This window comes from Cardiocondyla obscurior, linkage group LG01, assembly GCF_019399895.1.
Source record: "Cardiocondyla obscurior isolate alpha-2009 linkage group LG01, Cobs3.1, whole genome shotgun sequence".
NCBI lineage: Eukaryota > Metazoa > Arthropoda > Insecta > Hymenoptera > Formicidae > Cardiocondyla > Cardiocondyla obscurior.
In genome coordinates this window covers 7,494,582-7,517,478 of record NC_091864.1, presented here as the reverse complement: position 1 = coordinate 7,517,478, position 22,897 = coordinate 7,494,582, and the positions used below count along the sequence as shown (strand labels likewise).

General features: G+C 36.6%; 3 protein-coding genes across 5 annotated transcripts; all 3 read left to right on the top strand.

The window, feature by feature from the left end:
• The first annotated feature begins 21 nt into the window (after positions 1–21).
• Cct8 (chaperonin containing TCP1 subunit 8) lies at positions 22–2,762 on the top strand. The gene is made up of 5 exons (XM_070664432.1): positions 22–188; positions 590–892; positions 982–1,626; positions 1,728–2,168; positions 2,301–2,762. The coding sequence occupies exons 1-5, from the start codon at positions 129–131 to the stop codon at positions 2,487–2,489; spliced, it is 1,638 nt and encodes a 545-aa protein (XP_070520533.1). The 5' UTR covers positions 22–128; the 3' UTR covers positions 2,490–2,762.
• Positions 2,763–3,175: 413 nt separating this feature from the next.
• Positions 3,176–6,228, top strand: LOC139107197 (outer mitochondrial transmembrane helix translocase). Its single transcript, XM_070664603.1, has 7 exons — positions 3,176–3,507; positions 3,731–3,928; positions 4,004–4,246; positions 4,314–4,515; positions 4,639–4,835; positions 4,909–5,081; positions 5,195–6,228. The coding sequence occupies exons 2-7, from the start codon at positions 3,773–3,775 to the stop codon at positions 5,349–5,351; spliced, it is 1,128 nt and encodes a 375-aa protein (XP_070520704.1). The 5' UTR covers positions 3,176–3,507; positions 3,731–3,772; the 3' UTR covers positions 5,352–6,228.
• Positions 6,229–7,141: 913 nt separating this feature from the next.
• On the top strand, positions 7,142–22,666 carry Pten (phosphatase and tensin-like protein). Of its 3 annotated transcripts, none has more exons than XM_070664420.1 (9): positions 7,145–8,240; positions 8,329–8,545; positions 8,697–8,826; positions 8,905–9,183; positions 9,264–9,409; positions 9,527–9,690; positions 9,764–10,045; positions 10,345–10,522; positions 21,234–22,666. In XM_070664420.1, exons 1-9 carry the CDS (start codon positions 8,064–8,066, stop codon positions 21,251–21,253), a joined length of 1,593 nt encoding a protein of 530 aa, XP_070520521.1. In that variant the 5' UTR covers positions 7,145–8,063; the 3' UTR covers positions 21,254–22,666. The 3 variants fall into 3 exon arrangements, with proteins under 3 accessions (XP_070520500.1, XP_070520521.1, XP_070520510.1); XM_070664409.1 differs by lacking the exon at positions 21,234–22,666 and adding an exon at positions 16,028–20,156; XM_070664399.1 differs by lacking the exon at positions 21,234–22,666 and having other exon boundaries at positions 7,142–8,240; positions 10,345–10,856.
• Positions 22,667–22,897: the final 231 nt, after the last annotated feature.

Here is a 22,897-nt window from a genome sequence, read left to right as displayed (position 1 = left end):
AGTTTCTGTTCGTGAATCGCGCGAAGAGTTGCCCAGCCTGGTTCATCTTCTTCAGAGTTTTGATCATAGGCTGCGGCAGGCTGCGGTTTTACACGTGAAGGAACGAGTTTACGAATATTCCAACGATAATGGCAATGCACGTACCGAAAGCGCCTGGCGTGGCGCAGATGCTGAAGGATGGAGCCCGCGTAAGTAATATTTCGCCTCGCGATCATTTACCGCGCGCGCGTGACGGACCGTTGCGTGGTTTCGTTGGCGACGCCCGCTTGCTCCGGTACACGAGGAAGGGACCATCCCGCGTTCTTGCCTTTTAAGGATATTTTAAATCGCTGTTTGACGTACCCGAAAACTTCAGATCTTAGCGACGACCGGTCTTTCTAAAATAATACCTGAAATGCGTCTCTGAAAAAAAAAACCAGCCTCTGAAAATATTCAAAATGAATTGGTGTGCGTATGTGTGTGCCGAAAGCTTTCGGAAGCTTTTCCTAGCTTGATGTATAATGGTTAATTAATTAGGACAGAGATCTCGTCGATGTAACGAGTCGGACTTGACCGCTTGAGATTTTAAAGGGTTACTTTATATTTTTAGTACTTCTCAGGCTTGGAAGAGGCAGTCTACAGAAATATTACGGCCTGCAAGCAGTTTGCCGATACCGTACGAAGTGCATACGGTCCTAACGGCATGAACAAGATGGTTATCAATCACATTGAAAAGCTGTTCGTAACTAACGACGCGGTAACGATTGTCAATGAATTAGAAGTGGAACATCCAGCTGCCGGGTTATTGGTTTTGGCATCAAAGATGCAGGAAGCAGAAGTAGGAGATGGAACAAACTTTGTTATAATCTTTGCTGGGGAGCTGCTACATGCCGCTGAAGGATTGCTTCGTCTGGTATTACTAAAATAAAATAAAAAAATTTGTTAGAAATATTTTATGTTTATAATTAACAAAAATATAAAATAATTTTTTTTTTATTATAGGGCATTACAACTTCAGAAATTATCGAAGGTTATGAAACAGTATTGAACAAGGCGCTAGAAATCTTGCCGACGTTGATAGTTCACGAAGTGAAAGATGTGCGAAATGAGGAGCAAGTGAAAAAAGGAATTAGAAGCACTGTTATGAGCAAACAGTATGGAAATGAAGACATTATCGCTTCTCTCGTTACGAAGGCTTGCGTCTCCATTTTGCCAGAGAAAACTACGTTTAACGTGGACAACGTGCGAGTTTGCAAAATACTCGGCGGTGGCCTAAGCAACTCCCAAGTGATGCAAGGCATGGTATTCAAGCGCCACGTGGAAGGAGACGTCACAAAAAAAATGATCGCGAAAATCGCGGTTTATACCTGCGCCGTGGACGTAATTCAGACCGAAACTAAAGGCACCGTTCTAATTAAAACAGCCGACGAGCTTTTGAACTTTTCACGCGGCGAGGAATCGCTTCTGGAAAATCAAATCAAGGCGATTGCTGACAGCGGTGCTAACGTGGTGGTGTCCGGCGGAAAGTTCGGCAGTATGGCCTTACATTATATGAACAAATATAATCTTATGGCCGTTCGTATTCCGAGCAAGTTCGACATTAGGCGGCTTTGCAAGACCGTCGGTGCCACCGCGTTGTCTAAACTGGTAAATTATTTGCTTCGGTCCCGTATATTTTTATTTAACGTACACGGTAATATATTAAAATTATATAATAATATTATAACAATCGTTGGTTTCACTTACAGATACCTCCATCGAAAGAAGAGCTTGGATATGCCGACACGGTATACATAGACGAATTGGGAGACACAATAGTGGTGGTATTCAAGCTGGAGGGAAAAGAGAGCCGCGTCAGCACCGTTCTCGTGCGCGGTTCGACCGAAAATTACATGGACGACATCGAGCGCGCGATTGACGACGGCGTCAACACTTTCAAAGGTATCACGAAAGATGGTAGATTCGTTTCAGGTGCAGGCGCCACCGAAATCGAGCTTGCCGCACAGCTAGCGACATATGCAGACACGTTACCCGGTCTCCAGCAGTACGCCGCGCATAAATTTGCTACTGCTCTGGAGATATTCCCGAAAACGTTGGCTGAGAGCAGCGGCGTTCGCGCTTCTGAACTCGTGTCGAAATTATATGCAGCGCACAAGGAAGGAAAGAAAACCTATGGCTTCGACATCGATGTACGTCTATCTCCTACGTTTCTTTTTTAATGATATATTCAATATTTTTTATTTTTCTTTTTTTAACTATGATTTGTATGAATATGCATTACATATGTTTTTAGATAATTTACGATATGGATTATATTACAGGCTGAAAACGCATCTTTGATCGATACTATCGAGGTTGGAATATTGGATCTATATCTGACGAAACAATGGGCGATCAAGTATGCAGTTGATGCGGCGTGCGCGGTTCTCAAAGTGGATCAAATCATTATGGCAAAACGAGCAGGTGGACCAAAACTTCCCTCGGGAGGCGTCCGCGATGAAGACGAGTAACAAATCACGAACTCTCACGTCTAATTAAAAATCGTTATTTGTGACTCTTGAATTTTTTAAATAGCAATGCTGTGTCTGCTTGATTCCACACGATTAGAAAGAGAGAAAATGTACTTTCTATCGCGCATTTGTCCATTTCTTAAAATGGGCAAGAGTTTCTACAACTTTATATTTTTATTCACCACACTTGCTGAGTTTTAAATTTTATTAATTTAATATTCAGCAAAGGCGTTGGATGAATATCAAGTCAAATAATAAATAACTTGTTAGATATACCGTCTAATATTTTTTTAACTGTAACCTAAAAATAAAAAAAATTAGATAAAATAAAAATTAATTTATTTTTGCCTTAAAAAAAGAAGCTACTACTATTTTAAATCTGTAACTGATGAATTTTTATACAATAAATATGAGTGTTTCTGACTTTTAATTACGCATGTGTGTACTACATTGTAGACAATAAAATTGCATCATTTTTTTTTTTGTGACGAGTTTAAGAACACGCTTTTAAGAACAGAATGCGAACCGCTAAATTCACCTATGCACAATACATACATACGATGTTATATATGTATTACGCACGAACGAATGTAGCGGTTCGCATTCTATTTCTAAAGCGATGTTCCTAAACTTATAAAAAAAAAGAAAAATTATTGCAACCTTTTTGTCCACGACTGTACTGCGTACAACATACTGTAGATGATACTGGCTGATACCAGACACATACGAGACAACCGGTGGTAGTCAAATATCGCGTTTTTCAGTAGCATATTCAAATGTATTTTAACTTGAGTCTAATTAGATAATTATTTTTTAATTTCAACCACATAAAAGTTTCGTTTAAACATCCCATTTGATATTAATCAAAAAGTGATTAATAAGCGGTTTCACTTTTTTCAACGAAATTGCGTGTTTGGCGAGAGGTTAGGTCATCAGGAGTCACGAATTGGAGTAACCTTTGTCGCGTTGCTGTCCAACATCGATTCAGTAATAATTACGGATAAATTGCTGCGTTTAGGTAAACCATAAGTTTTCATATTTTTATTCGAAATACGATAAACGAGAATGTAAAAAACTATTGACAAAACCTCATATTTTTTGTTCATTTAGACTTCTGCTAAAGTTTATTCTACTATTCCATGTGCAACTTTTCAGTTTTTATTTAACAATTCTAAAGCTGTTGCGTTTTCTAACAAATATTTTTTTTTTGCTTTCAAATGTAACTGTGTCAAATGTTTCAGTACAACTAGGCAAGTTTTGCAATCAAAGTATTTGGGTAAAGGATGAACATGGCAGCAAGTGCTGGTCTCACAAGACAGGAAGTGTTGATGCTGATAGCAAGATTGACATGTGTTGCAGCAATTGGTTTCTTCAGCATGAGATGGCTTATCAGTCAGCTTGATCCAACCAGAAGTACCAAACAAAGAGCCAAGAAGAAGGTTGCAAGTTATATATATATATTTACAAAAAAAAAATTTGATGGTTTGTTTGTAGGTATATGTAAATTGTTTCAGGCTAGGGAACAATTACGTAAATTGGCAGGAAATGATAAACATGCACGGTCCTTTGATATGGATCAGTTAACAGACTATGAAATGATAATAGCTAATCATTTAGTAGATCCAAATGATATTAAAGTATCCTGGAGTAGTATTGCCGGGCTTGATAGTGTTATTCAAGAGCTCAAAGAGACAGTCATACTTCCTATACAGAGAAAGGAGCTGTTTGAAGATTCACAACTGACCCAAGCACCCAAGGTACTAGATTATGTTTTTTCAAAGAAAAATATATATCTTAAACATGCCTTGTACTTGCCATTTTCAGGGAGTATTGTTATATGGTCCACCAGGTTGTGGTAAAACCATGATTGCTAAGGCTACCGCTCGGGAGGCGAAAACGCGCTTCATAAACTTAGATGTAAGCATCTTGACCGATAAGTGGTATGGAGAAAGCCAGAAGCTGGCCTCCGCCGTTTTTTCATTGGCGGTGAAATTGCAGCCTTGCATCATTTTCATCGACGAGATAGGTATATTATAAATTTTATGCATTTCGGTTTATTAAAAATTTTTTTTCGCAAAAAATTTGTTAATTATAATATCCTTTCTGTCACAATTTAAAATATGTTTTAATACATTTTTAATTTTAACAGATTCGTTCTTGAGAGCGCGTAATTCACATGATCATGAAGCTACAGCAATGATGAAGGCTCAGTTCATGTCCTTGTGGGACGGTTTGATTACCGATCCCGACTGTACTGTGATTATAATGGGAGCTACTAATAGACCACAGGATTTAGATAAAGCAATTCTACGTCGTATGCCAGCGACGTTCCATATCGGACTGCCGGTACATACGTTTATACAATTTTAAATTTTACATAATAAATTAATGTGAAATGTAATGGTATTATCTATTCCAGAATGAGCAACAACGGTTAAAAGTTTTGCAATTAATATTGAATAACGAGCCAATTGCGGATAATGTGGAAATTGGAACATTAGCGAAACATACAGAAGGTTTTTCTGGATCTGATTTACAAGAACTTTGTCGGAATGCGTCTATATATCGTATAAGAGATTACTTATATTCACAGTACGTATTTAAACGCTTTACATATAGTAAATTGGATTGTATTACTTTATACCAAAATTACACAAAATTATCGTTATGTTATATCAGTTTCTGCAATGTTATTTAATTTACAGTGATGGAGTTAGATATGAAAATAACACAGATGATGAGGAATTTCACGATACTGTACGGCCCATCACGATGGAGGACTTACTTAAATCATTCAGAAAAATGAGAACATCAAAATTACACACAGGAACGCTTAGCACGAAGCAGCTGGATCTAGATTAAGGAAAGAAATTTATTCTTTGTTAATTGCTGTCTGTGACTGTCTTTTTTTTTTTTTTTACAGTTCTTTGTGTGTTACATAATGTTACGACAACGTGATATTCTGCTTCATCACGAAATTGTAACTTCAATATTGTTAGAAGTGGATTCACTGTCGTGAACGTTTAAAAGTTTTTATGAAAACATAATGTTGAAATAGTATAAATAGAATTGAGTGAAATATTTCTAGTTCGATAGTAAAAAATATAGCAAAAAATTTTTATAATAAGATAAAATTAAGCTGGATAATGGTGTTAGACTTCAGGCGATAACTAAGAAGTATAGTGTTTAATGCTGTTATATCAAGATCTTTATTTTATCTTATTTAATTTTTTTTTTATGGAAGATATGATTTGTTGTATGCTTATTAAAAAAATTTTTTTTTTTACAATTCGAAATAAATATATAAAAAATAAATAATTTTTTTTTTAATAATATAAATTAAAAATAGATAATTAAATTGCAGTTACTTATATAGACATACCTCCGACACTTGCATATATGATTAAATATACATATAATAGAGCATTAAATTGTATAAAAAAGTGAAAAAGAATAATTTTTGATTGTCATTAATGATAATGCAGAAATAATCAATTTTGAAATTTTAAGATAAACTTTGATGAACTGTACCTTAATGTTATAGTGTGAGATTTTTATGTACAATATGCTTTTACATGTATTATATAGTATACCTACTACTTTTAAATAGCACAAATATGCATTTTCGTATATTGTATTATGTAACAAAAATAATTTAAGTTTCATTATCAAATCATAGCTGAATCACTTCTTAATATAAAAAACTGTAAAAAAATTTCATAACTCTGCACCTTATACATTTAAATTAGCACTTATAATATTTTTATTGCTTGTAATAATATATATATAATTACGAGCAATATATATGTACTTAGTTATCTAAATACACAGATTAATTCAATGTAAAAAGGTTTCATCTGTAAAAAAAAGTACATGATTGAAGTAAAAAATAAAAACTGATAGATTTTTCGTGAAGAAGTTTGCTCGTACGAAGGGACGCGTTCTTATCTTCTTTTGCACGCCTTCTACCCGTGTTATGATCCCGAAAGATCCTGTCTGTGAACGCCGAACGAGAAGCAAGCGTACGTACGGTACGCACACCAATGAAGACATAAGTACACGTACGGAATAGGCGAAACGGGCTGAAACGGAACGGAGCTGAACGGAACGGAACGCTGGTCACGGTTGCTCGCGGAGATCCAGGGGGCGGGAGGGTGCGAAAAAGCACGCACACATGCAGACGCGTGCGAACATGTACACGCTGTCATGGCGTTAACGTTAACGACGCGTGTCGAGCGTACTACGTGCCGTCGGCGACGCTGCCGTGAGGAAGCGAGGTGCCGGTAATACACCGTCGTCCCCGGGCGTCCCCGCGGCCCCTCTCGTCACCAGGCCGACCGGGCGTCGCGAAAGAGCGACACGACGATCGCCGTTATCGTCCGTCCGTCCGCACGAAGAGAACGACCGAGCGAGCGAAAGAAGGGGGAGGAGGGAGGGAGCGAGAGAGAAAGAGAGAAGCGAACAAGCAAGAGAAAGATAAATAGAGAGCGCGAGCAGCGCGAGAGCGTTGTCAGTCGCTCGACCTGAACTCGCCGAGTCCGTCGACGGTATCTTTCGTCTTCGACCAGCCCCCGTCCGTGGGAAAAGGTAAACGTGCGACGTGCCCGTGACCCGGTGCGCGAAGTCCCGCTCTCGCGCGACTTGACGCTACGAGACCGCTTTCTCCGCGGTCTCGCCGTCGGTCGCGAGAAACGCCGCCACCGCCGCCGAGCGCGCGCGAGTGCGAGCGAGAGAGCCGCTTCTCTCGCCGCCTCTCGCTCTTTCGTCAAGAGTGCGAGTGCGCTTAACCTAAAACCCTGTCACGTCTCGCCTGCGGCTCCTCGCGGACCCTGTCGCCGTCGCTATCGTCCTCGTCCTCGTCTTCGTCGTGGTTTTTGCCTGGACAAGCGGTACGGCGGAGCGAACGCGGTTGGTGCGACGCGACGAATTGCATCGCATCGATCGCGAACGCGACTCCTCGCTAACTTCTCATCGCGCGATGTCGACCTGCCAACTTGCCCGCGACTTCACCGTTCGGCATAAATACGCGTCGATGTAGCTTGACAATTCACGCTCTGCAACTCCCGTTGATATTCCATTTGCTTCCGTTCTGGCAAATTTTTCAATCTCCTTCAGGTAAAGGCAGAACTCACTTCTTAACGAGACATTATTCTCTTCTCTTTTGCTGGCAACGGTGAGCTAACGACTTGATTATCATCCTTGTCATTTTTTGAAGCAGATTACCTATCATAGTGAAGACTGGAGAAAGGAAACACCAGTGAACAATGCAACAATCCTGAGGCCAGTGTCTTTAGTGGTAGCTGTTTAGTTCTGGATCCTGTGAAAGAGTGTATGGTGTGCATTCTTTAAATTTTGTGTTGTCTATTGTCGCGGCTGTGTGGGCAGCTTTTTAAGGGCCATACCATCGCTTTTTTTGTGGCGTTTTGCTGTGTATTACATGAAATCATATCGGACTGGTGATGGTGATAGTTTGTCATCTTAAAATGATCCACTTCCAATCAAGAACAAGCATCAAACTTCATAGTGGAGAAACTGGACATGCTCGATGAAAACAATGCCTAAGTAGAGGAACACATGTTCTGGGAATTGATGGGTATATGCTTTTCCTGCAGGAGACCCACCAGCGGCAGGTTGAACAGTAAAATCTCTGAGCATATCTCGGCTTCCGTAACTCCTCTCCATGTTTGTCTGGAGGAACAAAGAAGACCAGAACTGGGCTCGTGTGACGCCTCACAAGCTCACAAGCCTCAGGTGAGATTTATATTTTAACTATTTGGATTGAGATACATTATAATTTCTTTTATGACACTACTTTTTTTTTTTTTATATCGACGAACAGATTAAAAGGACCTTTGAGAATCAAAAAGCAGAAGAAGAGGTCCACGAGGAGGTGGTGGAAGGTGATTCAATCGAAGTCGAGACAGGAGAGTTAAGACAAAGCCAGATAAGCATGGCAAACACTATCAGCAACATGAAAATGACTAATCCTATAAAAGGACTCGTTAGTAAGCGCCGCAAACGTTTCACAGAAGACGGTTTTAATCTTGATCTCACCTGTATCCTTTTCTTACATGCAAGTAAATAACCATTAGACATTAAGTTGATATTTAAATACTAAGCTAAATTCGATATTTAATCTTAACAATGCAAATATGCTAAAAATGTATTTTAATATGATATTTTTCTTAATGAATATTGTAAAAATAGATATAAAAGCGAATTTAATAGCAATGGGCTTTCCTGCTGAGAAGTTAGAAGGAGTGTATAGAAATCATATTGATGACGTTGTTAAATTACTCGAATCGAAACACAAAGACCATTATAAGATTTATAATTTGTAAGTTTTTTTTAGAAAGACTAATGTCGTTAAAATAACGATAAATGACTTTGATATAATAATACAACGATGTTTCAGATGTTCTGAACGATCATATGACTGCAAAAAGTTTAAGCAGAGAGTGGCTACTTACGCGTTCGATGATCACAATCCACCAAAGCTGGAACAGATTAAACCTTTCTGTGAAGATGTACAGTCGTGGCTATCTCAAGATAAGGACAATGTAGCTGTAGTTCATTGTAAGGCGGGCAAAGGTCGAACGGGTGTAATGGTATGCTGTTATCTACTTCACAGCAAACAATTTCCCACTGCCACGGAAGCCCTTAATTATTACGGAACTAAACGGACTTACGATAGGTAAATACTACAAAACTTGAGAGCGTAATAATCCTCACCTTTAGAAATTGTTTTATTTATTCTGCTTTACTACGATTCAGGAAAGGTGTAACAATACCATCCCAGAGAAGATATGTAGATTATTATGCTACTCTCCTTCAAGAGGGTGTTACTTACGAACCGGTGACATTATTACTACGTAAAATACAGCTAGATCCAGCTCCTATCTTCAACGGAGGTCAAGGCTGTACGTATAAAAATTATATACTTTATTATCATTAACAATTAATATTTATATTATTTTTTTTTAGTTATTCATGTTATAGCTCATGTAAAATGCATTTTCTGTATATTATATTTTTAGATCTGCATTATGTCATTTCGGAATCGAATAAAAGGGTATTTTCTGACGATTACGAAGTTCGAAAAGGAACATCTTCTATTTGCATCCCATTGCAACACACCGTTGCTCTGACAGGAGATATACGGGTGGAATTTTACAATTATAGACCAAAAATGAAACGAAAGGTACGTATTACTATTTCTTTACAGCATTTGTATTTATTTGATATATGAACTGTAATTGTATTTTATTTTTTAGGAGAAAATGTTTCATTTTTGGTTCAACACATTTTTTGTTCGTGAAAAAGCGAATTCTGAGTGTGACAATGGCGAATTGCATGTTGAAAGATCAACGAGAGCATTTAGCTGCGACGGCACAGCTATGGAATTACCAATGGTTATGTCGCACGTGAAATCTAGAACTGGATCATTGGCGAGTCTTGGTCCCATGCCGCCCACTCTTGTTTTACGGATAGATAAATCAGGATTGGATAATGCACACAAAGATAAAAATCACAAACTCTATAGTCCAGATTTTAAAGTTAGTTCGTTTGTTTCGTATTTATAAAATGTAACTTTAAGAAAGAAAATAGATATTTATCGAATGCAACTTAAAAGTAATAATTTGATTAAACGTTTAAATATTTTTGTTGAGTACAATTAAAATAAGAATTTTGAAAGCACGTGTTCAACGTGCCATTATCTTAATTTTCAATACTTAGTCAAATGCTTATTGGTCAAACTTTAAATAAAATCAATTACATTGCTACAGTTTTTAAATTCGAATATTATTCTATCGAGCGTGAGGTGCATGCAATTAATTAATTTTTTTATTTGCAGGTAAGTCTATTTATGCATAGCGTAGGCGGGAATATATCGCCAGCTGTGCCAGCAACGACGAATAGAAGCGGCGACGGTGTGCAGCTGGGGATGGGCGGACAAGAAACGCCGAGCGAGTCGAGCGAAGCAGACAGCAGCGAGTGCGACACTACCGGTGACGAGGACGGTTGGGAATCCGGTGAGTCTTCTGCATCCCTGGTGGTGAACCACCAACACCATCCTCTTACACACAGCAGTAGCCGTACACACGTTAGCAGTCTCCGTCCGCGATGCAGTCTCAAGGAGACCGCCAAGGGTCTGCTGTCGCGCGGCGACAAGAACCGTAACAGTAACAGGCAGAGCGTCTCCGGTGCAAGCGCGAAATGTTCCTCCGCACCGTTCGCGCGTTCAGCTACCCTCGACACGTAGTAGCTCAACGCATTCGGTACTTAAAATGGCGTGAGGTGTTACGGCATTTCGCGCTTTCACGAATTTGCGCGTTTCGCGAAGTCGCGATGTGCGCGTTCCGTGTTTCTTCTACTTTTTTTTTTTTTTTTCTTTTATTAAAATCCGAAAACATCCGTTGTACATTTTTGCAAGCTCCGCTCATTATCTTACCTTTTCTGTCTTTGCACGTTTGTTTCGTTTTCCACTCTTTCTTTCTCTCTCTTTTCCCCACTCTGTCTCACTCTTTTACTTTTTTTTTCTTTATTACGTCGTGGGACCATGAGCTTAATTTTGTTTTTTTTTCCGTATTTGACGATTTATGTCGTATTCACTATGAGACTATTAAGTACCAGTCGATTCTTCACGTGCAATTCCTCTATAGCAAAGTTGTTATTGTGGATACGCACCGAGAATTTTGAGTAGATTGTTTGACTAAATTAATTGATTTGTTGTGTAAAAGTCGATAAGTAGTACCGGTGCAACGTGATAATTTTTTAATAAGGAGATACATATTTAAAAGCTACATGATAACCTTCGTAACTTCACGATAAATATTCAATGTGATTCGCAAAGAATGATGCAAGAAGAATTTTTCTCCCGCTATGATTCAAATTTTATGAAGTTTCTTATGCCGTTGAAATGGTTGCAAATGAGACGAGCACAATGACTAGTTAAGGAACTTGCAATGTATCACGCAATACAACAGGAAAATATAGTGTAGCTCCGTGTAAGTAAAATTTTAAGTAACCTTCTATTTAAAATGCCGAGATCACTATGTTCAGACAAAGTAAGTTTTACTTTTTAACGAACTATATTTTTATCAATATTGCATACGTATTTGTATGCTTTTAACAAATTTTTTTCCTTTTTTTTAAGTAAGAACAGAAATATGAAGTTGTAAATTGACGAAAATATCATGTTTTGGCGGCTGATATAATTCAACCCAACATATATTCGAACCGGAGAAATGATTGTCAGTTGAAAATATTCAGTAATATCGTCAATTTTTTTTTCCTCGCTGTATTTTTCTGTTTAGGTAAAGCTTGAAATTTCATCCATTTATTTTTCGCGACGAGAACCAGTTTATGAAGAGGAAAAAAATTTGAAGTAATCCCGTGAGCACGTTTGAAATGGATCGCACAGAGAACAATCGCGAAATGAAGCTTTACGTAAAATATGAATCGCGATATACGTAGAAAAGAAGAGGATGAATCGGGGGAAGGAAAGGAAATATTGAATATGCGTAGTCTGATTGTGCGATGTTTGATAAATTTTATATATAATTTAAATACGAATGATTCTGATCGCATGCACCGTGCACACGTCTCATTCGCGGCGAGGCAGCCTAACTTTGTAAAAACCGATATTGCTCGTTGATTACTTTTGTAATTATAATACGGCGCATATACTCGTACATGTATAAATGCGAACGTGCGTAGATTTATGCATGTACGGGAGATTCATGTACGTCTATATGCGTACGCCAAAGAGGATACACGTGAAGACATCGAGACGTTGTTACAGAAAAGGGTTCGCAAATGCAGTTTACGTTTGATTAATGTGGCCTCGAGGTTTATATGTAGTCTGAAAGACTAGTTATGCCACCGAAATAAATCGTGCTACTCCGGAACAATTTATTTAGGACGATTGTAAACGGGATGCAAAGGAGAGAAGCGAGACGCGACTAGAGAACCTACGATGGTGAAATACAGTTTTAAGAAGCGGTATTAAAACTGATATTTTATCAGTTTTTTTTCGGAATCGCCTTTTCGACGCGCGGGCTTAGGCGCGGGGGGAGACCTACATTTGTCTATTTATCGACAACATGAAAGTACAAATCGTAGAAATCAGCGTTCACTTACGCCGTGTGATTAAAGTGAGCCGTGAACACTGCTGACCACTAGATAATGATTTTTGTACTCGTATTAACGACTCTCTCGAACGAGAACTTGGATTTTAGAAAGTATAAAGATGAAGAAGGATGATACAAGTTAGCGAGCGGCGTGAGAGAAAAGAAGAGGAGAAAAAGGAAAAATTTGAGGGCAGATTTGAAATCGTGAATACCTATCAGTTGTTGTTTTTTTAATTACACGTGGAGAGAAAGAGAGAGAGAGAGAGTTACGCGATCTTAGATTTAAAAAAAACGTAACTATCGTTGCGTAGAATATATATGTATATAATATAAAAATAAACATAAATTATTGGATAGTTAAAACACACACACACACACACACAACTAGCTTCGGGATCGAACGTGTAGTTATTACATGATTAACTATCGAAATCTACGATTCTTTCGTTGCATTAGCTAGGTGAAATTATAGATATTGATAATTGTAATATAATTAGCTCGGTAATACGCTGAACATTACAACCTTTCTTTCTTTTTTTTTCTTTTTTTTTTGTACAAGGCTAAGACATGTGATACGGTAAAATAATCGCGCGTTTTACTTTTCGTATGGAGTTGAAGTTGAACAATGCTTCGAATACACCTTGTTTTAAATCTCAACGGGGGAAAAAATGGGAAATGAAAAGAAGAGCGAGAGGGGTTAACCCGTTTCTTTGATAATTTTAATGAGACGATTATGTTCGAGCTATTAGTAAATACGGAACGTATCCCGTATATGTCCCGCCGTATCTCTAAATGTGTAGAAAGCAAAATTATATTTATTACATAATATTCATATAAAACTGTTAGTTTAAACGACACTAAGGTAGATAGGAATAAAGATTTCTTTTTTTACGGACTTTTTCTTTACAGGCCGATGTTCGTGAGAAATAAATAAAATAGGTGAATTAGTTTGTCAAATGGCCAGAAATTTGTAGATTTAATCGCGAATAAATTTGTTCGAAGTGGGAGGTATTTTCTCGTATCTCTCTGAAGATAGAATTAAGTTTAAAGGTCATGCATAATTTTGTAAATACGTGGTCGATAAATTATCGATGCATTCTCGATTAATTGTATCAATGCATTATTATCAATATCTTCTTTCAAGGACTAATTGCGGTATATTAATTCAGCGAGGTATACGAGTTAACTCGATCATAATGGATTTAGCAATTTATTCTATGTCTATAATTTTTATGATCTCATTGATTTTGGATCGATTTTTCTTCAACAAAAAAAAGGGGAAAAAGAACCGACGACTAGAAATCCCGTGGGATTTAAATTTCAAACGCAAAACATTATTTATCATTTAATGAAAATTAATTCTGTAAGTTGAGGCGTTACATATTATATGTAATATGGAACGTTAAAGAGTCATCTGACAATATAATGATTTTGCGTGTAATCTCGGCTGAGGAAAAATTGATTTTAAGTTAATCGGAGAATCTATAAAACATTTGGCTAGGTCCGAAACACTCTCACAAAGTCTGTAAACGCGGAAACAATTTTGACAAGTTCCTTTATCATTTTTTTTCGATACTCTAAGAAGTATGGATGTCGAATGTATTATAATATTGACGAAGGAACAATATATTCTCGGGTTTTTTTTTTTTTTTTTTTTTTTTTTTTTCTACGTCTTTTGATATCTTTCAAACGAATAAATTAATACCGCTTTGTTACGTTTTCTTTCAAACTTTATCTTTATTCTCTCTTTATTTTATTTTATTTTATTTTATTTTATTTTATTTTATTTTAAAGTCCCGTTCTTCTCATATTTCTCGTTGCATGTAAATAATTTCTACAGTTGCGACTATTTGAAGATATTGTTACAATGTTTGAGACATGTATAAGATCTGTATAAACAAAATATGTCTGTTTTAATTGTATAGTAATTATTTTGTGATACTATTCGTATACCTATATTATCATTATTAACTGTATTGTTGTTATATCATTATTATTAGTACTAATCATGTGTTATACTAGAAAATGCTATTGCTATATACATCTGCACCTACACATACACATACAAAAAAATACACACCGATATCTCACTATTCTCCAATCAACTATTATTCGCGAGAACGTTTTTACAATTATTACTTAATATAATTGAAATGTTAACAATTTTTCAGAGTACTACTACGTTTACGAATGTATTATGTTAACGAATGTACTTCTGTAATTCTATATATTTTTAAGGATAAGATTATATGTATATGTATATTATATGTGTATATACAAGCGTATACACATATAATATACAAATATATAGTACTATACATTTTGTAACATTTTCTATTTGCAGCGGCTATTTCTGTAGAGAAACATACATGTTACTTTTTTTCAATCCTATCTTTAATGTTATTTCTTTACATTCTCAACCATTCTCTTTTCTCTTTCTCTTTCCTCCGAAAAGATTGCGTAGCATTTGCGATATTTGTAATTGCAGTTATAATATTTGCAATGCTTGATGCCCGTAATATTCCCCGATGCCCATTGAGAAGACCGAAGTGTAACACAATACCCGTTCGTAGTCGGATACGTTAGATTAATTCCATAAAGGCTTGCATTCTATCTATTGCATTGACGTTGTTGCATCTGCTTTTACATGTAGAAATATTGTATCTCGATCCATATTGCAATCTTGGGAAAAGACTAGCGGAAGTAACTTAGTTCACGAGTCTTTTGCGCATGCAAAACTATCAGTTTTTTTTTTTTAAGGCTTATGATTTGGAAGATGTACATACATATATTTATATTAAAATTAAAACAATTTAGCCAAGCAGTCTTTTTTCAAGTGCTTTTTTTTATGTTTAGTTATTCTTATATTAACTACACGTTGCATTAGTCATTAAATCACGACGCAGTGTACGAATAATGTTATGTTGTAAAACAGGAAACATTTTGCGAACACCGCATTATTCTCAGTTTAATTTAATGTATTGTTATTGCTCTGCATTAATATTACTGCATGACGTCGAAATGTATATTGCTGCAAATCGCTATCATCAAGTTCTGTACTACCAGTAACCGTGTCGTTTTCGATTTTTGTGAACAAGATAAATATTTCTCGAAGTGAAGGTGAGGGTAGGAATGATGAATCAATTCTTAGATATAATCTTTTTTTTTTTTAAATCTGCATGTAATTCGTAGAATCGTCGCATTCAAACTTTTTGATACTCTTATGGAGAGAAGAGCGCGATTTTAAGAATTAAATTCTAATTAATCTAATAGTAAAAAAAATATCTAAACGGAAGAAGCATTTTTTGCCCTTCACCGTCGTTCGTTATATGTAAAATCATTGTTATAATAAGCCATTGTGACTACTAACTGACCGATTGTGTCTCTGTGTCTGTTCACCCTTAGTGGACTTGGACCAGCGCGTCGGCCGGTACCGTCTTCTGTCGGATGGAGGGATGATAGATCTTTTGTGAGCCCATCGCCAATCACCCCTAATCATCCTCCGACTTCATTAATATTTAATAAATTTTCAGGCACACATACATACATACATAACACACAAACATACGCATGTGGGGATGCAAATGTTGTGCCGCGAGTCACGAAAGCAACCTCATCGTGTCGAGAAAAAAAAAAGAAAAAGGGAATTGCGCGTTCAGATTTACGTTTAAGCTTTTGTACTTGAGTTAGTATCCCTCTTTAAGGCCGGTGAGAACAAGCCAATGTGATTATTTTCTACGCGAAGAAAGAAAAAGAAAAGAGAGGTATCGAGACTAATTGCTTTCTTGCCATTAACGATTTGACGACGATAATTTTACACGATATATACACGCGACAGAAAAAGCATAGAGATTAGGTTTGCGAATGATCAAACCTATTTCATATAATGCAGAAAGGGCCAGGCGATAGCAATAGGAGGAATTCCTGTTTCTAATCGAACTTCTCGTTCCTGGTGCTATTGCCCATTTCCCCGTGCATTGTGCAATAGGTTTTTACTCTAATGAATGGATGCGGGATGTGAGAGACAAAGAGAAAGAGGCAGAGAATGGGAGAGAAATTAAGCGAGAAAGAGAGCGTGAAAAGAAGAGTGATTGGAATGAAAGTATTTATTATCCGTAAGAACCTAATCAAAATTAACGTATTTATAGAGTTACTAATAATGTACGGTTTACATTAAGCAACATTTTACCTGGGCTCTTTCTCCTTCCGTTTGTAAGCGGCATTATTCGTAAGCAACATTGAGGTCATTTTATTTTGCATGGCACATTACTTTTTTTTTTTTTTTTTTTTTTTTTCCCTTGTACGGCAAATTGGACCCATAGACAATTTTCGTCACGTTCGAACAAGTGTTGTTCTCGTTTACCCGGTGAATTTTTAAGGAATTTATCGAAGAGTATTCTAAAATTACGAAATATCATACATGTAAAAAAACAACGAAGTATTTTTTATACTTATTATAAATTTAATTATTTAAAAAACCTACGTATGAAAATGTATCCTTAAAACTATGCAAAAAAGAATGCAGATTTTTATTTAACTTTTGATTAATTTTATAATGATTGAACTATACAAGTATTATCAAACATAATTAGACTTAATGGATGAATCTTTCAATTAATATTTTATTTTATTTTCTGAGCGATTTAATCAGGATTTTCTATCGAAATCTCTAACGATACAGCGAACTTGCCGAATAATACCGAAAATTGTCTATGCATGCAAAAGCTTTAAGGAATTGGCAAAACTTTCTTTAAATGAAGCTTTTAACGCTAAATATGTGATTCTTACATTTATCACAAGTGAGCTTATAAATTCTTAAATATCTGTGTCTGCAAATACTATCTTCGTCCGAGTGCGAAAAGGATCATTAGAAACTTCTCTGTTATAAATTAAAAAATTTGATGAATACTTGACAAAGCCGTTGAAGTAAGAAACTAAAATATAAAAAGAGAACTTGCAAGCTCGACGTATTAATGACATATATATATATATATAGTTTAATAATTTAGCTTTCACTTTTTTTCTGCTTGCAAACTTGTGATTAATGATAATTTTCCCTTTAAGTTGAAAGAAAGTTAATAGAACAACTATACAGCCAAATTTTTAAAAAACGGTGACAGATATAGAAACGTGTCCGTTAGATAGCGAAAATGCGGTCGAAAACAAATGAAAACGGGCTATATATGCATATATAGCGTAGCGGAAAATGCATGTTTATATAAAACTATATATGGACTGAGATGGAAGAAAAGAAAATGAGAAAATAATGCTGTAAAAAAAAAAAGAAGAAAAGAAAAAAAGAAAAAAAATAATAATACGAATATTTTCATAAGAATAAATATCGTAAGTCAATAATAATAATGATGTCTAGAGAGAATATTGTATGGAATGCAACCGCCGTCGTGATTTCTTCGCTGAAAGAACCGATTCTCACCGTATATTATTCCTTACGAAGCAAGATCCGCAGGGGAATTTGTTCGAGCCGATGGAACGTAGTCTCGTAACACGCGTTCAAGTGGATACTTTTGTCTTTAACAGTTAAATCTATAAAGACGTTCTAGATTCGTCGCATTTTATTGCAAAACTGCTTCAGCGAGTTTAGCTTTGATCTTTATTTATCGTCGGCATAAATTTTCATTGGGTTTTGATTGCATCTCTCGCGCGGCTTTTCTAATTTTTTTTTAAAAGTAACTCGAGTAATGCGCCTTTAAAATCAACGTAAAAGTAATATTATTTTTTTTTAATCAAGCATCCTCCTTTCAAAGATTAATTCGTTGACGTTTTGTTTTCTCATTTTTATGTTAATAATTGCGCGGGGGAAATTTTTTTTTTCTTTTTATATATTTGTCAATTTATAGTTTAAAGATATATTTTTGAAACATTCTGTGTATCTGTTTCGTGAAATAATTCTGTAAAACACATTCTTTCGTAAAGTACCTTTCGCCTGTTATCGGTCTTTAAATTCTTCACCTTGCGTACGATATTCTGGCATAAATTTACAGCACGATTCATTGTATGCAAGTGTGTAAAAAAAAAAGGAAAAAGAAAAGAAATATATTCTACTCATCAATTATTATTTCCACTTAATATTCAGCACTACTTGAGCGTATTGCGAAGTGATTATTAAGTGTGTAGATACGTGGAAGGATCGTCCCCCGATAGGCGTCCTTGCGTGTGTGATAAGTTTGTACAAGGAGCTTATTTGACACAATAAAGTTATTTCCGATACAACAGAAATGTTCGATCCGTTGCATTGTCTTGCGTTGCATCGATAGGGAAACTTAAGATAAACGCGCATACAATTAGGCAACTACGTCTTCTAACACTGCGAAAACCACCTGCCACCGTCTCGGAATAAAAGTGCACCTCTTTGCGAATGTCGACTTCGATAAAAACCTTTTCTGAAAATTGTATGTGTGTGCGTACGTGTGTGAGGTATATCTGGTATCATTCATTAACACACACACACACACACAGAGAGAGAGAGAGAGAGATCTGTCCAGTTTTATGATACACACTTGGAGACTGCGAATCATTGTTGCATAGTCTCCGATATGTTTACATAATCTTCGAGACATACTGTTCGCGGGCGAACCTTAATGTTAATTCTTTCGGTAATTCATTTCGATGTACTATTTATTAATCGCAAAACGAGACCCGCTTAGGTTGGGAGAGGATTCACTTTCATGCGAAACGTGAGGAGCGAGTAAATGAGAATTGAAATAGCCCCGGTCGGGAAGAGAGTTAACGAAGCCATTCTTTCGACATGACAAACAAATTTGTTGTACAAAAAAAATAAGAAAAAAAAAAGAAATGCGTGCGAAGGAAGAATGAGAGATATAGATATTTCAATTACTTTTGCTACACGCCTGTATACCGGCAAATCGTTTCGTTCGATCGGTGAACCTAACGAGTACCTAAACTCGGTGCTGCCTCGCGAAAAAGGAATCCTAAATTGGATTCTCCTTATCGCTTATCAGCGACTCGGCTGGAAATTACGATAGAGAGAGGGGAAGCACGAAGGGAGCTTTTAACACTGGCGAATGATTTAAAATGAACGGGAAAAATCTCTTTTTTATATACATTTCGTTGGACGAGCTACGTCCGCTCGACTAATTGGGTCATTTTATATTTACGTGACAAACATATTTTTGTACTTCCTGGATTATTGTTGAATTGGATGCAAGTGTGTATGCCGCGTCTCTCGCGATGCGTATAAATATATAGGATCTCATATTATATTATATACGAGTAATTAATTAACGTTCACGCGTGAATTACCCGTCACTTATCATTTAGAGCGAAACGAAATATGGATTTAGAGATCAACTTAGAGCGCGCAGAGCGATTCAATAATAAAGTACGTACTTCGCCGATTTTTTTATTATCGCATCACAATCGGTGTCGACGAGAGTAAAAAGGAAAAAAAAGAAAAAAAAAAAAGAAAGAAAGAAACTTTGTCATAAAATTGTGAATATATACATACGTTAGTTACTGAAGAAATAAATGTTACACGATGCAGTTTGTGTAAGAATATCCCTGTCCGTGTTTTTTCGCAACGAGCCGCGTCTCTCCTCCGACTTAATTTTCTTCGACAAGTAATTGTTGTACGTTGTGCGGAAAAAAAAAGAAGAAAAAAAAAAGAGAAAAAAAAAGAAGGGAATACTTGTAAGCGGAAACTGCAAATTTATACCAGTTGATCGTTTCCAGAATTTATAAAGAGATTATGGCGCGCACAAAGCTCTAGAATTATATTTATATTTTATCATGTTCATGGATACGTCGTCTGTCCGCGTCTATATAAGCCTGTTCTTTGTCCGAGAGAAAAAAACATGTTCGATATAAATTAATTGTATTTAATATTTCTGCCTTAATAACCCCATTGCGACCGCAGGCATCGACACCTGATATTCTATTAGCTGTCGGATTAAATTCTGCAATGAATGTAATAAAGGCGTATGATTAAACCTCTTATTATTATTGCGAAATAAATATGTAATTGCATAATCCATTTCTAAAACGTGTCTATCAAACTCGCACGAATCTGAGAACGAAGTGTAACGTATGTACGATCTCGTCGGGTCTGTTGCGTTCGCCCAGGGTAAGTTTCAAGAGCGAAAAACACTTGGGTTGGGGAAAAACTCGTACCTATATGCGAATAAGATGCAGCGAAATTTATTTTTAATCTCTCTCGAAAGCGGGAGCATTTTGTTCTTTTTGTTATCCGTTAAAGGGTTCTGGCTCGCGGCCGAACAGGACGTTGCAATTTCAATAATCGTCGGCGATAAAAGGATAACAAATTAAGGAAAAAGAAAAATGCATTGAGATTTGAGGTATAGAGAAAGAATGCGAGCTTCGCGTCTTTTCACATCCCCGGATATATAAACGTCCGGTGTATAAAACGAAAAATTCGGTTGTCTTTTCTCTCTCTTTTCTCTGCTTATCCTCGCTTCTTCACGAGCAACAATCTCTGCCGCACGGTTATCGTTCTCCCTTTCGCCCGAATAATTATTCCCTCTCCCCGTAGTTGTTGGTTGACCACCGATAATACCGCGATATCCCGCCCCGACACCGCGTTTTTCTCTACGACTGACGATAGGTCTGCTTGCAGGGGAATCGACATATTTGTGACTTGAGACTTGACTGATGATGATGGCGGGGCCGATCGGGGGTTCTACCCTGTTGACGATCAACCTCTGATCGCTGAAAACCTCGCACCGCTTGATTACCGAATCGAAATTGTGCGTGCGAATAGATGAAAACGACCACCATCGCCATCCCCGTGCCTGCCACACCACGCATGCATACACACCCTGCCCGCCATCCCCCGCCTTACAAAAAATAAAAAAAACTCTTCTTGGTACACACATGCTGATGCTTCACGAGAAACAGTTGCGTTTATCATTTAGAGTTAATTAATACAACGTATTACTGCGTGTTGTTGGTGTGTGTGTGTGTGCTGTGTCGCATCGTACGCGTTATCAGTGTACAGCTTTCATAAAAAAAAAAAAAAAATATATATTATAATAAAGCGCCAGTTTTTTTTTAATCCCGTTAATATTGTTACCAAGTGAATTTCTCTGACACGGATTTATATAAATCGCGACGATTAAACAACGCGGAAATAATTTTGTTCGAGCGCAAAAATTATTTATAAATTAATAATACATCGCCCGAGCCGCGACGGCATATGTGCATCGTTCAAGGCTGAACTTCAGGCTCGATGGCCGCAGTTAATAAATTAATCTTTATCCGGGCTGCAAAAAAAGGCAGCGGTGCTTTCGCGAAAGCCGAAGTTGCTTTTCCGAAAAAGTTATTTTGTCTCAAAAAGAAATTGAGATAAAGCAACAAGACGAGAATCGCGGAAGTTATTTTTTATAGGAAAGGTAATTTTAGAAAACCATTTAAATTTATTAGAAAAGTCGCTTGGTTTCTACCGTATGAAAGCTGTTCACATTAGTGCTAGCTAGAAATCTTTTTATACGTTTAAAAGAAAAAGAAAAGGGGGAAAAAAAGGGATCGTTCGGCAAACATTTTTCATTTTAGTCTCGCGGGTCGAATGTGTTTTGCCGCCGGGAGTCTATATCGATTTCGCATACATGTCGAGTTACGGCTCCGGGTTGTTACTCTCAGAGTGTGAAAAATTCCTGAAACACGCGCTGTCACGTGCAACATCTATAAACGAGATGTAAAAATCGAATTTCTCCTTGTTTCTTTTTTGTCTCTTTTTTTTTTTAATTTATTTATTCATTTTTCGAGGAGAAGAGCAGTAACATTATATTCGTGTCTTGCGCATACAACTTATTTATTGTATTTCCCCGACGTGTTTTATTCGTAAGCATACATACGCGAGCGCTTATATTTTTTTTTCTGATGTCTCTTCGACTTGATGGACAATTCGTTTCATTTCAACGACGTAGATATCCGGTTTGTCGCAATGTTGTGTATTCGCGCGCTGATATTATTATTACTTTAAGTACGCCTTTGTTTTTTCGTTCACGACGAAATTCGCCGGTTTAATTTGTACAGTACTTTTTTTTTTTTTTTTTTCTGTTATTGCCAATATAAAGCAGGATATCAATTGTGGAATACCAAGTTATATGATAAAAATGTACGATTAATTCGTATGATAATTATGTGCACAGGTCATCTGTTAATTTAATCGCTTTAAAATAATAAGGAAATTATTAAAAAAGAAAAAAAAAAAAAGATGACTGATTGTTGACGTATACAATTGGTGTTCAGTATCGAAATACAATCGCTTCTAAGAAAAAA